Source organism: Nyctereutes procyonoides, unplaced genomic scaffold (assembly GCF_905146905.1).
Source record: "Nyctereutes procyonoides isolate TBG_1078 unplaced genomic scaffold, NYPRO_anot_genome, whole genome shotgun sequence".
In the NCBI taxonomy this organism is placed as follows: Eukaryota; Metazoa; Chordata; class Mammalia; order Carnivora; family Canidae; genus Nyctereutes; species Nyctereutes procyonoides.
The window spans coordinates 9156496-9174326 of record NW_026575139.1 but is presented as its reverse complement, the minus strand read 5'-3'; the positions used below and the strand labels follow the sequence as shown (position 1 = coordinate 9174326).

Sequence of the window (17831 nt, the reverse complement as noted above, 5' to 3'; positions counted from 1 at the left end):
CTGCCTGCAGGGACCGAGGTTCAGAGCACTGATCCAAGCAGGAGCTGCCTCTCCTCCAGGGGTGGCCACACCGCTCCTCAGTCTGAGCTCTGACCCTCTGTCTGCCGGGGAGAGGCTGTGTCCTGGGGTGCACAGAGTACCGCCAGTGCCCAGGAGACTGGCAATCGACTCCCCATTCTATCAAGATGAGATGCATGACCTGGGGTGTTCTGTCCCCTGGTAGAGACTGATTCCTCATCCAAACGGATGGAGGATGCTGTCTCTCCCCATCGGGCTTGACGCCCTTGGTTGCAGGGCTCGCTGTGCTGCTCTGTGCAGTCCCTCCTCTACGGCAGGGTCCCCTCTGCCCCTCCACGGTGTGTGTTCATGGGATGCTCTTGCCTTGCATGGATTTCCCCTCGCCTCTCAGACAGCTGATGTCCTTTTGGTTGACTCCCCACCCCCAAGCCAGCCACAGTCCTGGCATTTCCACCTGCAAATGCCTCTTCTGCTCAACGCTTCTCACTGTCCATGTTGCCTCTCTCTGAGCCCTGCCTGTGTTGTCACCAGCTAGCTTATCCAGCTGCACCCCCGGATCCTCAGGCTCTGCTGTGATCTCCTTCCTTGGGACATCGGCCTGAGTTCCTTGAAGCTCAGATGCAATCCCATCCTTGCTTACAGCTCCCTGGTGGTCTTCCTTCTTCTCCCAGTTCACAGGGTGACTGTCCCAGCACCTTAGCCTGGCTGACAAGGCTCCTCTGGAGCCAGATCCAGCTCATTGCAGCCCCACTTCCCATCCTGCCTGTCACCACTTATGCTGCCCCGCCCCCGCACAGTACTTGCCTTCTCCTAAAGCTGGTTAATATTTCCAGATAACTCCCCTTTCTACTCTTTGGAGATCCCACAGCGGTATTAGGACTTCAGGACTCAGTCTAGGCACCACAAGGTGACTCCCCTGCTCTCCCGGGGGTGGGGGGGAGTTGCAGAAACACACCTGGTCTCGTGCTCTCCATAGCTCCTCCCAGCTCCCCAAAGCAGGAGTGCTTGCTTTAGTGGAGAGCTTGGGAAGGAGGCATTACCCCTCACTCTCAAATGAGGCTCAGCCCTCTCCTCTGGAGCAGCTGTCCTCAGGACACCATGGGGGTGTTGTAACTCACCATTTCCATGTTTGACTTGCCCACCAGCTAGGGAGCCCTGTGTACCCCCGAGCACGGCTTAGACATGGCATCGCTGCCTCCCCGCCCCGTGCATGTTGAATGAAGGAGGAAGAGAGGTGCGTTACATGTGGCCCAGACACCTGGGGTGTAATTTAACTCACCCTGGAGATCCTCATGGGGATGCTTTGTAGAGAAATGCCTGTGATTCCTGCGTGGTAATGGGACATACCCATCGTGTCCATTGAGGGCAAGAGTTGCTCCAGTTGACTGTTCCCAGATAAAAAGAGTTTTGGAAAATATGGCCTCCTTCTGCTATTTAGGGGAATGAGAGGCGAGAAGAGAGCTGAAGTAATATCACCTAACAAATGGCCCTGGCCAGCAATTTCACCACCTGTCAGTTAATAGCATAAAATCCAGGTCAGCTGTGTCTACTTGGTGTCTTCAATGAACAGACCTGTGCCGGGTACTTTATAAGGTGATTTCATTTGTTCTCACAGTGGTTCTGGGAACTGGGTGCTACCAATACCTGCTTCTCATCAATGGGAATATGGAGCACCCAACAGGCTAAGTGATTTTCCCCAAGTCATACAGTTTCTAAAGAGCAAGGAAATAACCCACAGCCAAAGCTTGCCCTCCAGCCATGCTGCTGCCTCTCAGACTGGCCTGCACTGGGCCTCATAGTCCAGGAGGCTGTCTGTCTGTCTTAGGCCCAACATATAGCCTTGTCCTGTGTCCCTGCCTGAGGGTGGCTCTGGGGCAGGGCAGGGATCCAGGCTTTCCTATTTCCTCCTGGCTCACCTTTCCATGTCTGCCCCTGAAAAGCACACAGGGGCTCTGCCCATGGCATGGCCTGATGGTGGCTGTCTGGGTTCATGGCTGCAAGGAGAGACTGAGTGCTGAGAATGCGTCTGTCCTTGGCCTCCTTGTCTCCACTGGGAGCTGAGCCAATGGTTTCCTCACCTCTGCTGGTGCCTTGCAGGGGGCCAAGCAACAGGGAGGAGAGCTGAGTCTCAATCCTCTCTAGGGGCAGGACTGAGAAAGTTCTGTGGGGGTGAAAACTTCAACCCTGAACTCAGTGTGGTTCACTCCATGTATAGTCTTGGGCCAGGTCTTGAGTGGTGCTGAGAAAGAACCCAGGGAGGGCAGGGTGCAGGAGCCCACAGTTTGCACCTGGGTTCATCCTGTAGCACAAAGAAGACTTTGTCTTCCAGGGGATAGCTTGCAATGTTTGGAGACTTTTCTGGTGATCACAACTGGGGATGGTGGCAAGTTGTAGTATGGGCATCCAGACATGTTGCCAAACATCGCATGATATGCGGGATATAGCACCCTCCCCCTCCCCTACCCCAGTGGAGAGTGGTCTGGCCCATTATGTGCTGAGACAAAATGATGGCTGTAGAGATGGCTCATGTGAGACAGCACTTGGTGATTTGTAATGGCTGGGGATCTTGAAGATCTATCCGGAAGCAGTGGGACTTCCCTGGAGTCCCAGTCTTCAATGTGCATGGGAATCCCCTGGGGTCTTGCTAAAATAAAGACTCTGAGTCAGTAGGTGTGGGATGGGGCCTGAGGTCCTCTATTTCTGACAGACTCCCAGATGAAGCCAATGATGCTGGTCCATAGACCACATTTTGAGTAGCAGAGGCTTCAGGTACTGTAGGGGAGCAAGCGAGTTGATCAAGGACATGGCAAAGAGGAGGGACGGGAAGCGTGGGTGGCTCATTACACCATGACCAGGTGTAAAGGGGCCTGGTCTTGGCTCCCACTGGGACATTCACTGGTCACAAAAAATAAATCAATGAATAGCTGGGAGGTATCTCTCTCCAGCCATGGCTTCCATAGTAGCATAGTTGGTTTCTAGGTCTTATGTGGAAATGCATGGCATGTTCAAATCTTCTTTGGGAAACACTGGGTAAAGCTAAGTGAAATGCTGCTCGGTCCTTTACAACGTCTTAGTGCTTTGAAACCCTCACATGAACTGTAAATCCCTCAGAGGAAGATTGAATGTTTTATTGTGACAGCACACTGCTTTCCATGGCTTGTAGGAGTGTTTGGCTGAATCCTGCCTAATGGTTAGGGTGTGAACGGGCCCCACTCCCTCCCATCGTGGGCCCTAAGACCAGAAGGGTCACAGCCTCCCAGTCACAGGGGTGGAGAGGGTGGCCATTGAGGTGGGTTCACTACATTCGGGAGCAGAGACAGCTGGGGTTTTACCTTAGTGGCAAGGGCTGAGTCCATGTGTCAACATGCTCTGTCATGAGAGCCTCTTGTGTGTCCCTGGCTTTTCCTGTGTCGGGTAGGATGAAGACAGCATCCCAAGACAGTGATGTTGCAGCTGCATGGCAGCCAGAGGACGTGGCTTTGCAGGTGGTAGAAATGCTTAAGCTGGAACCGGCCCAGCTGCTGCATCATGGGCACCAGGATCTTGACCCCCTCACTCACTCACTGAGAAGGGTCTGATCTTGGTGAGCTTTGGGTCAAAGAGGATTTTCCATTTCCCTGGTAAGAGACAGGACACCGCCAGCATTCCCAGCAGAGGGCACCTGATGCCAGGGACTTCATTCATTTGGGAGGTAGTTTGGGAGGGGCTCTTGTGTGCCAGGCATCATTCTTGATGCGGGCAATACAGTTGTGCACAAGGGACCCGCTGTCAGAGGGGAGCTTTACGTGTCAAGGCAAACAAGGAACAAGTAAAATAAGGAAAAATATGTTTGATGGTGGTAGTGCTGAGGAGAGAGATAAAGGGAAAGGAGATAGGAAATGTCAGGAGAGGGGAGTTATCGGTTCGCATAAAGCCTTCCTGGAAAGGTGATATGGGGGAAAGACCCAGTGGGGTGAGGGAGTGATGGAATGAATGGTAGGGAGAATATCCCAGAGAGGGGATGGTATGTGCAAAGGCCCAGTGGCAGGAATGAGTCTGGTGTGTTCAAGGGACATTGGGAAGCCTGTGGATCTGGAGCTGAAGGAGTGATGGAGAGGGTGGTAGGAGGTGAGGCCAGAGAGAGAATGAGGACCACCCACTTCTTCTTACTACCGGAGGTGTAACAACGACCTCGTTGGATATCTGTCAGCATTCAATGAGATGCCCTCCGTGAAGCCTGAGCCCAGTGTCTAGTACATAGTCGTTGCTCAGGAATTGTTAGCTATTAATTTTACCATTACGGTGCTCACTGCAACTCTCCAAAATATGACACCATGCTCTCCCCTAATGTCAGTTGGGTGCCATCTACAGGTAAACGTGGGCTAGAGGGCCTGAGGAGCTTTGTCAGGGTTGGGCTGAGCCCACCCCTCCTCCTTTGGAGCTGGCTCCCTGCCTTCCCTTCTCGTCTGGCAGCTGAGGCTCCCATCTAGAAGTTGAGGGGTTCAGCTCTGAGGGGCCCATAGCCAGCCTTGCAGTGCAGGAGGCGCCGAGAACCAGGGAGCTGAATTTCTGAACACTGTAATCTTGGCAGTGTCTGGATTCTGGGTGTGATACTGAACAATAGCATCTCCCGTATGAAGAAGCCCACAGTCTTGTGGGCTAGAGGTAAGTAATTAGAAAACTCTGATACTGCGTGTTATGTCTTCAGGTTAAGGAAAGGAGGTGGAGCCACAAGGACACAGAGGAGAGAGAGGCATGGGTCCCCTCCAGCAGCTCTACTCCTCCTGTTCACTGAAGACCTCCAACTCTCTAAGCACAACCCACACCTCTTATGAACTCCAGACCCAAATTCCCACTGGCCACCTGGTCACCTCCATGCAGATATTCTAGAAGCATCTCATGCTCCGCATGTTCAAAACGAAAACTAGTTCTCTCACCTCCACCTACTTTGGGGAGTGTTTTAGAAACAAATTGTTTCTAATATAAATATAGGGGATGCCTGGGTGGCTCAGCAGTTTGGCGCCTGCCTTCAGCCCAGGGAGTGATCCTGGAGACCCGAGATCAAGTCCCATGTCGGGCTCCCTGCATGGAGCCTGCTTCTCCTTCGGCCTGTGTCTCTGCCTCTCTCTCTGTATCTCTCATTAATAAATAAATTAAAAAATAAATATAATTATATCCATGTTTTGTTTTATTTCTAAATGTGGTGACCCCAGTGGTGGAGGATGTTAAGGAAGGCTTCCTGGGGGTGGTGGCTTTGAAGCTGAGCCTGATGGGTGGGTACCCAGTGGTGGGGGAAGTGGAGAGGAGATGGGGGGCAGAGGAGTGGGTGGCCTGTGTAGAGAGACCCATAGAGTGGAGGGATCACGCAGTTCAGAAAAGGGGTATTGTTTCATGTAACTAACCTGTGATGCTCTCAGAAAGAGGGGAGTAGGGAGGGTGGCAAGAGGTGCGGTTGAAGCGATCAGCCGGGAGCAGGTCACTGGAAGGCCTTGGGGTCTGTGCCAAAGATGTGGAGCACGGTCCTAAGTTGGGCTGGGGCGACTCACAGGTGTTCAGCAGTGGGGCTACAAGGTCAAATCTGGTTGATGGAATGGTTACCCCGACAGCAGCATGGAAAATGGGTGAAGGGAGACAACAGGAAAGCCAGTTGAGAAGCAATTGCAATACTTCTGGTAAAAGGTAATGGAGCCCGATGAGGCTAGTGGCAGTCGAGAGGGACAGTGGCACAGCCCGGAGAGAGATTAGAGAGGAGGTCCCCACAGGTCATGGCTTCTGCTTAGAAGTGTAGTGGGGGGGGTGGTGGTGGAAAGAGATAGAAGATCTGCCCAGCTCATGGTTAGAGCTGGTTTGGCAGATGCCCTGACACTTAAAGGAAAAGAAACAGAAGAGGGGGATTTGGGGGGTGGTAGGGTCAGTGGGAAGGGATTCTTCTTGTTTTGAACATGCTGAACTTAGGACATGTCTTGGATATTTGGGTGGAGGGGACCCGATGGCCTGTGGAGGTGTGGGTCTGGAGCTCATGAGAGGTGGGGGTGGGCATAGAGAGTGCAGGAGGGGTAGGGGCCGCTGGAGAGCCAAACTTGCTCAAGGAAGGTGACCAAGGGAGGACTCTATGGAACACCATCTTTAACGGGCTCCACATGACAGGGAGATACACAGAAATGGCAGAGCTAAGAAAACCAGCAAAGCCACGCTGAGCCCACAGGAGGAGAGTGTCAGGGAGGAGAGTCCACAAAATAGAGTTAAATGTAACAATGCTGGGGGGACGCCAGGACAGGATCCTCAGGATCCAGGGACATCCTCAGGACAGGATCCCCAGCTCAACAAGGAGTTTCTTTTCAAGGGTGGGCGGGAGACAGCTTGCAAAACTCTTTGGGATAAGCCCTGGGCCCAGAAGCAAGACCTGTGATGGGTGGCACGGCCGGCGAGCTGGGATAGCCCGAGGGGGCAAGGCTGTCACAAGGGCCCTGAACATAGCTTTATGTTCTGCAGTTACAACTTGAAAAAAGTGAGTTTTTTGAACAGGGAAAACTGAATGGGAAGTCAACAGAGAGGCAGAAAAACCATGAGAGACTCTTAACTCTAGGAAACGCACTGAGGGCCGTTGGAGGGGAGGGAAGTCGGGGGACGGGGTAACTGGGTGACGGGCAGTAAGGAGGGCGCGTGATGGGATGAGCACTGGGTGTTGCACACAACTGGTAAATCACTGCACACTACATCTGGGACTCAGTGTGTACTTTATGTTGGCTAATTGAATAAAAAAAAACCAAAAAGCACATGTTCATTCGCTGCGAAACACACAACTTATGTGCCTTCGTGGGGGCACCCCGACCTAAAATTTTGGTTGTGATGGGGCTACCGCCTGAGACAGAGCTGGGATGTTCAGGAGAAGGTACCAGAAGAGGGAGGGGCTGCAGGTGCAGGAGAGTTAAGTGACTGAATTCTCGGAGGGGCAGCAAGAAGGTGGAGGGAAATACTCCTCCTGGGCAAAAGACGGATGAACTTTGTAGCTAACTGCAAAGGGATCTAAATAATCTCTAGAGAATTTCTTAAAGAAAATATGATTGGCCAGGATCAAGACAGTGCCCAGCTTCCCAATGGGTCCTCTTGCTCATGAGGTGGTCCATCTGCTGCCTGGGCCTGTGGTTGTTCCCGAAGGGAGCGAGGAAGACCTCAGTGTGGTACAGGCGGTGGGCAAGGTCGACAAAACCGCGTGCCAGGCTCTGTCTGTGACTGGCCGGCAGGCCTCCGGGGCCAGCAGGAGGGCAAGGAGTTGCTGGCTGTAGTGCGCACGGACCCCGCTGTCTGGGACCTGGGCGGGGGCGAAGCCAGACCCTCTAGGACCTGGTGAGCACTGCCCGCGTGGCCAGGAGAGCCAGCAGGGTGGGGGGGCATGGAGGAGCTGGGTGTGGGGGAGAGGACGTTCTTGCTGGGTTTGCAGCCACCATCCACCTGTACAGGCTGAAGGCAAAGTGGGAGTTGTTCAGGGAGATCGGGGAGGCCCACAGGGTCACTGGGCTCCCATGATTTTCTTGGTCAGGAGCCCCTTGGCCACAGGCGTGAGGACCCAGCCTGGCCACCAGTAGCCAGAAGAACAGCGTGGGGTGTACCGTCCCGGACAAATAGAGACGCAGAACGCGGCCAGCCAGTCCAGCAGGACTCGGCACCCTGGAACGCTCCCTGCTACTTTCCTCCACTGAGTGCCCTGGGGTGTGACACAGGCTTTGGAATCAGGTGGACCTGGGTTTGAGTCCTGCCTCTGGACCTGTGTTAAGCTTGATGCGAGCACATGGTGGGTGAAACACAAGGGGTGTTTGGTAAAACTATAGTTGTTAGGGGAGAAAAGTCCTAGCTGTACCCTTTAGGCGTCTTTAGATTTTTTTTCTCTTAAAATACAGAATTTTATTTAGAAACTGTTTAAAGGGGCAGCCCTGGTGGCTCAGCAGTTTAGCGCTGCCTTCAATCCAGGGCCTGATCCTGGAGACCCGGGATCGAGTCCCACATCGGGCTCCCTGCATGGAGCCTGCTTCTCCCTCTGCCTGTGTCTTTGCCTCTGTCTCTCTCTCTGTGTCTCTCGTGAATAAATAAAATCTTTAAAAAAAAAAAAAGAAACTGTTTAAAGTAGAAAAAAAAACCAAAACCCTGTCAAGAAAGACCAGGTGGAAAATGGGTTTCCAATAAAATGGAATTTTAGGGCCATAAAAGTCTAAAAGGGCACAAAAGAGAAATAGCACCACTGTTATTTGAATAATGGCTAATTACTTGCATTTTTTGGCATTGTTAATCACTGAATTTGGGTTTTCCTCTGAATTCCACACAGAGCATGCACTCCACAGCAGTTTTATCATAAAATACCTGCTTTCTTTAGATTTTAGTTATAATAATACATTCTACTTGAAATATAATAGTCACAATATAAAGATTCAGCTCCCCACCTGCTCACCTGATCCTGCTCCCTGCCTCTAGCTGTGCTGATTGATGGGAAATGGGCACCTGATCCAGGATGTCCAGACTCTTCCTTCAGAATTTGTACTTGGGACTGAGTGGGCCTGTCCTCCTCCCATGAGTGACTTCCCTGTCCTGTGAGCATGGGAACAGTGGTGTTTGTCCCCATGGAATGGAGAGAACCTGGCTGCTTGGTCTGGAGAGACGGGGGTGGGTGGGGAAGGACTAAGTAGGCTCCCTGAGTGAGGGAGAGAGAGAACTCCTGGGTTTCCCATACAGTCTAGGTCCTACCCTGGGGATCATGGTGCCCTGCCTTTTTTTTTTTTTAAGTAAAAATTGTCTTTACTACCCAAGAGGCAGGTTGTAACAAATGAAAGGAACAGTTTGAGGCAGGTGTATGGTTTCATTACAGTCATGGTCACACCATTGGGTTCTTGCCCTCCTCCCCCTCAGGTCAGGGGGCAGCAGTGAGCAGTGGTCCAGTCAATAGTGCTGCACTGGCAGTGGCATGTAGTTTCGCCCCGGATATCCCAGGAACCACAGCCATAGACACAGGCACAGCCGGTGACAGTCATCCCTGCAGGGCAGGAGGACAGTCTGCCTGAGTTCTTGATACTGACACATGACATCCTTTGTGTTGGGGAAGGATGTAACTCTAAGCCAGTGAGGGTTTCCTTTATCTTTGTATCCAGAATGAAGTCCAAGGAACACGGAGCAGTCCCTGGGATCATCGGCTGGAGGAGGAAGAGAGGGAGAAGGAAGCAACAAGTAGTCTTCATCCTGTGGAATGGCAATGTCCTGGGCCTATAGACTTCCCTACTTGATCATGGCGGTGACAGGTGGGGATTCTCAGGAAGAACTCTACCAAGAGACTCCTCTGTCCCTCTCTGGACTCCAGCCCATCCCCCCACTGTCCTCTGCTGCGGTCGTGTCTCCCCATCTTCGGAGAACTTGCACACAATGCTTTATGATTTGGTAAAATACACACCTTCATTCTAAAAAAAGGTGTTAAGGAAAACTTGGGGCTAGGGGTGTGGTGGGGGTCACTGGTTCCCCCATTTCTTAAAAATGTCCAGGATCTGAATTCGCCTTCCAGGTCAGTGGGAAACCCCATTAAACCCTATTGTGGGGAGCACTTATAATGCTCAGGGCTAAACTCCTTGTGAAGCAAAGTTAAATGAAATAGTGTATGTGCTCATGGCATGTAGTAAGCACTTGGCAAAAGTTGGCTGTTCCTACCTCTCCTGGCCACTGGCTTCTTCTTATGTTTGGTATGGGTGGGAGTGCTGGGCAGGAGGAGAGGGAGGCTCCCTGCTTCAGCTCTACGCCACTTGAGCAGCTGCATCCTTCTACCATCTTGGGTCCTTCCAGAAAGCACCTCGTCTGTGGCTCCTGCCCTAACCATTTCTTCCCTTTACTGCCTCAGCTCTGGGCAAGGGAGAGCTCCTTGGTTTTGCTAACCTCTGGGTGTCTCACCAGAGGCCCTGTTGTTTTCTCCTCCAACTTTTCCACACCTTTCTATACAGTCTCTTCATAAAAGTCTCATCCTTTGAACCAATACTCTGAGTAATGCTCTATTTAATTTTCACAACCAACTCCTGCAAAATCTCAAGATATCTATCTCCCAGGGAGATAGAGTGGCTTGCTCAAGGTCTATAACTGCCCAGTGACTGAGCCAGCACCTTTGATTCCAGGTCTGATGCCCCCAAAGGCTTGATTTTATCTTTCACTGGCTCCCTATTTCAGAACAAGGTGACCTTCTATGGTAAGACTCACCTACAGGTAAGCCACCTGTCCTGTGGCACTGCTCTGTTCCCTCCCCATGCTGTACCCCATAGCCGTGCAGAGACAGCTATGCCTCAGGAGCTAACTGGGAGCTAAAGAGACCACACATGAGGCTAGAGGAAGGAAATTTTTACTTACAGACCCAGTACCAGTATCCACAGCACCCTCCAGGCTGGGCCCTGTGGGCAGCTGTCCTCAGCTGAGAAGAGAGGGTAGCCAATATCGACAGCTGATTCTGGTGGTCATGGAGGCAGAAACACACAGGAAGGGCAGGTCATACCCTCCTTAGGCAAATATTCCAGCCCTTAGCCCACTGCACCTACATCTTCTGGGTGCATGATGTGCGGTGCTCACTGGTCTGTGGGGAACTAGAGGAACAAGGAATGCTGAACTGACTTGGCCATGGAGGGTGGCTTTGCTACACTGTCAGAGAGGTTAAGGGGGGAAGGAAAGATGTCACATTCCCCAGTAAAAGTGTTTTTCCATCCTTACATCTATTATCTATCCTCCCATCCATTTATCCATATTCCCATCCATCCTCCCATCTATCTTTATCCATCTCCCATCCATCCTGCTATCCTTCTATCTACCCATTCTCCCATCCATCCATCCATCCATCCATCCTGAAAACATTGTGAGGTGGCTACATTGGTAAGAAAAGAATTGGAAAGGTGGTTTGAAGGCTTACCTAGGGACAGAAAAGAAAGCTTTCATATGGCACTGATTTGAAGCTGGTACCTGTCAACACACACTCACACACACACACACACACACACAGAGCTAGTCTTGGTTTGGTGATTTCCTCTAGAGTATCTCTGCACATATTTTCCTGTGATGAAATGGCCAGTGGTTTTTATCTGATGCATCAATTTTAAGCAATTGGTAGGCCCTGGCAGAGAGACTGAATGCAGAAGGCATTCGAAACTCCATCTTTCTGTATGAGAGTACCTTAATCCATTAACCAAGACTGTCGTGGGCATGGTCAGAGGAAGCCAAGTGACTTAAAATAATGGAGACACCAACATCTAGGACGCTTGTGAGGATGTTGGATATTTGGTCTGGGAGGAAGTAAACTGAAGCCTAAGGACAAGTCAAAATATAAGACCCCAGGCAGTGAAATGTCCCAAATAATTATCAAATGAAAATCTTGAAAAATGCAAAAAAACATCATCTCTGGCCTAGGAAGGAATCAGACTGGGCAAACAGAAGAACTAGTAGGCATCTTAGAGATCATCTGGAATAGGACAGTGAATGGTTTCTGTCCCTGCTGCCATCTTGGATTTATTTTCAGTGATTCTCAGAATCCTATCTTGAGAAGGATTCTGAGACTGTGCCTGAATGAAGATGAAAATAGGGCCATGGCTGACTGGTGATGGCTGTGTGGATGTGAGAGCAGAAGAAATTGTGCATGGTTACATGTTTGTCTTTTTCAGTCTAGACCATCACTCTCATTGTATCAATGAGGAAGTAGAGGGTTGGGAGAGCTAGAAGGAACTTATCAAGGGTTACACAGTCCAGAGCACAGTGAATTAAAATCCCTTCCCTTGGCTCACAAGCAAGTGTTCTTCCTACTCCAGCACACATTCTGTCAGGATTGACAATAAACCAGTCAATTCTCACAGTGTCTAATATGGAAAAACACCTGATATCAGCCAAATATTGATTTTGCCATCCACAGCCTTGCTGACCTTCACTGGCAGCCATTTGTTTGTTGTACAAACAAGCCTTTGAGCCTGTTTGTTAGTCCTCATGGGGCTTATCTCAATCTTGTCTCTGAATTTTTGCCCTTATTTCTTGAGCACTTACTATGTGCTTTATTAAAGCTTTACATGTAATACCTTCGTCTTCCCCAAAACTTGTGTCTTTGCAAATGAGAAAATTGAGTTCAAGTGGCTTACCCAAGATGGCATAGCTCATGAGTGGTTAGTACCAGGAACAGAACCAGGCACTAACAAATCTTTTCCCTGGTTGCCAGGTCTGGTTGATTGCTTGGGTTCCTGTGTTGTTGTTGTTGTAGTTTTCAACAACCCTGTCTTGTGTCTTTATATGTGGAAAACGGTTGGGTGTCAAAAGTCATCAGTGGCAGAACTCTCTGCTTGTAGCTCCATTATTGGACAGCAGCTGGTCTTTATATGTCAATGAATAATGACGTCTTTTCACTATCATTCACTTCTTTCTGAGGCAAACATTAGCTCACGGTCAATTCCCAGCAACCCAAACCCCACAGTAGGAAGTCTCCCCACTAAAACACTAAACCCCAAGCCTTCCTTACATTTGTGTGTACTCTAGGAGTTCAGGGTGAGGATCTAGTCTCTGCTACCCTTCAGTGACCTCCCTCAGTGCAGATGAGGAAAAGGCACCTAAATTAGTCTGCTAGGACTGTCGCAACTAAGTACCACAAACTGGGCTCCTTAAACAACTGAGATTTATTATCTCACAGTTCCAGATGTCTGAAATCATGCTGTTGGCAATGTTGGTTCCTTCTGAGGGTTATGAGGGAAAGATCTGTTCCAGCCTTTTCTCATTGGCTTGTAGATTGACTATTCTCTTGCCCACATGCTATTCTTGCTGTATTTTCATATTGTCTTTCCTCTGTACTCATGGCCCAGTGACCAGATTTCCCCTTTTTATAAAGATACCTGTCCTATTGGATTAGGGCCCACTCTAATAACCTCATTCTAAGTTGATCACCTCTATGAAGACCCTATCTCCAAATGAGGTCACGTTCTAAGGTACGGGGGGTTAGAGCCTCAACATATAAATTTTTGAGGGGGCACAATTTAACTCATAACAGCATCTTTCTGGCCCATGCATAATTTGGCAAAGAATGACATGCCACTTTTCCCTGCCTCAACATTTTATTATGAAAGACTTTTACAGTGGCCACTTTAAATCTACCATATTGATTCAATCATTAATATTTTACTATACTTATTTTATCACATACTCTCTGAAGTAATAGCATCTTTGTGTAAAGTAAAAAGAATACGTCTCATACCAGATGGATGTCACCATATACCAGGATGTACCACTTGGCAAGTGTAGCATGGCCTGGATTTCAGGCCTCATTCTCTCTCCGTCAGACATCCATGTGCAGTGAACAACTTGTCCCACTGCCCTTTTCGATGAATACAATTTGCTAAACAAACAGCAGTGCAATAGAATATCTACAAAGCCCTTGCTTCTTCTTATAAAAAAGTTTGAATTAAAAGTTATTCACTGAATTTGCATGGAAATTACACATAGCATAATGTGTAGCCCTGGACTGGCACGTGATTGGAATTTAGTATAAGATGGTTGGATAAAACAGTGATTAACTTAGTATGTGGTTGAGTAAAAGAATGGTTGACTGAATCTACTTCTTCCTAACTTTAGTTTATGTGAACAACGAGTAGGAGTCAAAAAAGTATTCAGACACTAAAGAAAGGGGGTGCTCATCAGGAAAAAATACATTTCTAGGGGCAGCTTTGATGGCACAATTATTGAAATGGATCAAGATGACAATTATCCTGAAGCCCTTTGGTTGCCCATTCGTGTTGCTTCTGCTGGGTTTCTACTTCCATTTGGGCCTTCACCAGATATTGCCCTGTCCCATGGGAGGAATGTTCCCTGACATGTAATCATAGGGGATTAAAGCTGCTTATTTATGGGGGATTCAGCAGGATCACAATCTAAGGCCAAGAGAGAATCATTGAAGATCCAACCAAGAAGATGAGCAAAACAATATTTATCAGGGCAGTGACTTTAGAGATTGCCAGTGCTCCCCCAGACTAGAGATTGAGTTAATATTAACAAGCCCAAGGTGATGTGGGTTTGTGCAATCCTGGTCTGGCCACCTCCTCCCCACCTGACAATCCTGTTTGTCCACTCTGCCTCTCGCACCTCAGCTGCCCTCCAGTTAATGCCCAGGGAGGAGGTTGGTAGGCTGGGTCTCCGGGCAACACCAGATGGTGCTGTCACTCTGAAACAAAAATGTCAAATGCCACTCTGCTGCATCAGCGTGCTTTCAGTGCACGCCACTGAGTCTCTGGGTGCAGGGGCATCTGGTATTCAAATCGCTATCTTCAAGCAGAGGGGCATGTTAGCCCAGAAGGGACAGTGTATCACAGGGGAGTAAGCTCTCTGACCTCCTCACCTTACCTTCCCTCGCCAATTGATACCCCTGATCACTGCGTGAGTGACCCAACTAAATGCAGGTATGCCCTTGTCACGACCTCACCTAAGGGCCTCCTCACCCACAGCAGCATTTAGCAAAGTGTGTTACATGGAACCTTAGAGATGATTCCTAGGGAAAAAAGAGGGGGCTTCATGGTCAAATAAGTTTGGGAAACACTGCATCTTCTCCCTCCCACTTGGATGGTAATATTTGAAGGATGTTGAGAAGTCACACTTGTCCAGAGTTTTCCAGATCCACTTCACCAAGGACCCTTTTCCCTTATAATACAAACTAACACCATGGGGAAATGTTTTGGAGGGAATGTCCTTCTTCAGGACAGGACCCCTTGCTTCTTTGCTTAACAAAGAACTGCCTCCTTGAGCTTCTTCTTGCCCATCTTCCTAATCTCCTAGCATCTCCTTCCATTTGATTCTTAAATTCATATTTAATACTTTAAAAAATTATTTATTAATTTGAGAGAGAGAGAGAGAGAGGAGAGAGAGAAAGCACAAGGGGGGAAAGGAGCAGGAGGAGGGGGAGAAGCAGACTCCCTGCTGAGTGGGGAGCCTGATGCAGGGCTTAATCCCAGGACCCTGGGACCATGACCTGAGCTGAAGGCAGATGCTTAACTGACTGAGCCACCCAGACACCCCAATATTTAATACTTTTTAAATATAGAAAACCATAAAGAAAAAAACAAATGATTTATGATTCTATCACCCACATCTTTTTATGATTCTGTCAAAATGTAAATCACTTTGTGCCTCTGCTGGATTCCCTCTTGGGGTTCTAGCTCATTTAGAACAAAAGCCAGCCATTACAGGTGTTCAACGTATGATCCCCCACCCCCGCCCCAAGTCAGGGATTGCAGTCAGCATTGTAGCCTCTTCTGTTTCTCTCTCTCTCTCTCTCTCTCTCTCTCTCTTATATTCTCCCCTATTCTAGGCACACTGCCTCCTTGCTTCCCTTGACTATGCCAGACATTCCTGCCCCTGGGCCTTTGCATCACCTTATTCACTATGCCTGACTGCTCTTCTTCCAGATACCCGCATGGCTTACCTTCTCATATGCCTTGGGTTTCTTGGTGAGGCCTTCCCTGATCACTCTGAGCATGTTTCACATCCAACACTTCCCATCCCATGTTCCTGCATTATTTTTTGCTCTAAGATTTGTAACCTTCCCCTATTCTACACATGGTATTGACTTGCCAGGATTATTGCCTATATCCCCCATTGAGCTCCTGTGGGCAAGGATTTTGTCAGTCTTGTTCACAGCTGCATAGTAGATGCTCAGTAAATAATTGTCAGATGAATGAATGTGTGTGTTCACAGGAGAAATCATACTTTGTACACTATTCTGTATTTTGCTTTTTTTAATTTTTTTTAATTTTTTATTTATGATAGGCACACAGTGAGAGAGAGAGGCAGAGACATAGGCAGAGGGAGAAGCAGGTTCCATGCACTGGGAGCCCGACATGGGATTCGATCCCGGGTCCCCAGGATCACGCCCTGGGCCAAAGGCAGGCGCCAAACCACTGCGCCACCCAGGGATCCCTGTATTTTGCTTTTTACCCTATTTTTTTCTTTATTTTTTTAAATTCCTGTGACTTTTTAATTTTATTTGTATATTTTTTTATTGGAGTTCAATTTGCCAACATAGTTTAACACCCAAATTGGCAAAGAAGAAGTCAAACTCTCCCTCTTTGCAGATGACATGATACTGTACGTAGAAAACCCAAAAGACTCCATCCCAAGATTGCTAGAGCTCATACAGCAATTTGGCAGTGTGGCAGGATACACATCAATGCCCAGAAGTCAGTGGCATTTCTATACACTAACGATGAGACTGAAGAAAGAGAAATTAAGGAGTCAATCTCATTTACAATTGCACCCAAAAGCATCAGATACTTAGGAATAAACCTAACCAAAGAGGTAAAGGATCTATACCCTAGAAACTACAGAACACTTTTGAAAGAAATTGAGGAAGACACAAAGAGATGGAAAAAATATTCCATGCTCATGGATTAAAAGAATTAATATTGTGAAAATGTCAATGCTACCCAGGGCAATTTACACTTTTAATGCAATCCCTATCAAAATGCCATGGCCTTTCTTCAGAGAGTTGGAACAAATAATCTTAAGATTTGTGTGAAATCAGAAAGACCCCGAATAGTCAGGGTAATATTGAAAAAGAAAACCAGAGCCGGGGACATCACAATGCCAGATTTCAGGTTGTACTACAAAGCTGTGGTCATCAAGACAGTGTGGTCCTGGCACAAAAACAGACACATAGATCAATGGAACAGAATAGAGAACCCAGAAATGGGCCCTCGACTCTATGGTCAACTAATATTCGACAAAGCAGGAAAGACGATCCACTGGAAGAAAGACAGTCTCTTCAATAAATGGTGCTGGGAAAATTGGACATCCACATGCAGAAGAATGAAACTGGACCACTCTCTTGCACCATACACAAAGAGAAACTCAAAATGGATGAAAGATCTAAATGTGAGACAAGAATCCATCAAAATCCTAGAGGAGAACACAGGCAACACCCTTTTTGAACTTGGCCACAGCAACTTCTTGCAAGATACAACTATGAAGGCAGAGAAACAAAAGCAAAAATGAACTATTGGGACTTCATCAAGATAAAAAGCTTCCGCACAGCAAAAGAAACAGTCAACAAAACTAAAAGACGACCTACAGAATGGGAGAAGGTATTTGCAAATGACCTATCAGATAAAGGGCTAGTTTCCAAGATCTATAAAGAACTTATACAACTCAACACCCAAGAAACAAACAATCCAATCATGAAATGGGCAAAATACATGAACAGAAATTTCACCAAAGAAGACATAGACATGGCCAACAAGCACGTGAGAAAATGCTCCTATTTTTTCCTTTAGAGAGCTTTCCCTATCCGCCTGTATAGATCTAACCCTATGACTTTGAAAGACCGCATGACATTCCATTATAGAGATGTACCCAATTTTATGTAGTCATTCCCTTATTGGTGGACATTTAGGGTTTTGTTGTTGGTTTTTGTTGCTGTTTTGTTTCTGTTTTTTTTTTTCTCTTCAAACAATGCTGCAATTAAAAAGAACTTTGTTCCCTTACTTTTTTTTTTTTTTTTGGTAAATATTTTCATGGGGTGAATTCCTCGCAGTGGAATTCCTGAATCAAAAACTTGGATTTTAGGCACCTGGGTGGCTCAGGGGTTGAGTGTCTGCCTTTGACTCAGGTTGTGATCTGGGAGACCTGGGATCGAGTCCCACATCAGGATCCCCGCAGGGAGCCTGCTTCTCCCTCTGCCGCTGTCTCTGCCTCTGTCTCTGTATCTCTTATGAATAAATAAATAAAATCTTTTTTAAAAAACTTGGATTTTTTTCTACTTTTAACTTAATAGATGTCACAAAACTATCTTCCCGTGAGATAACACACATCTTGAC

At 48.1% G+C, this 17831-nt stretch overlaps 1 protein-coding gene across 1 annotated transcript; it reads right to left on the bottom strand.

Annotated features, from left to right (window-relative positions):
• Positions 1-8891: 8891 nt before the first annotated feature.
• On the bottom strand, positions 8892-9221 carry LOC129495865 (resistin-like beta). Its single transcript, XM_055303608.1, has one exon. The coding sequence runs from the start codon at positions 9219-9221 to the stop codon at positions 8892-8894; it is 330 nt and encodes a 109-aa protein (XP_055159583.1).
• Between the last annotated feature and the right edge of the window lie 8610 nt (positions 9222-17831).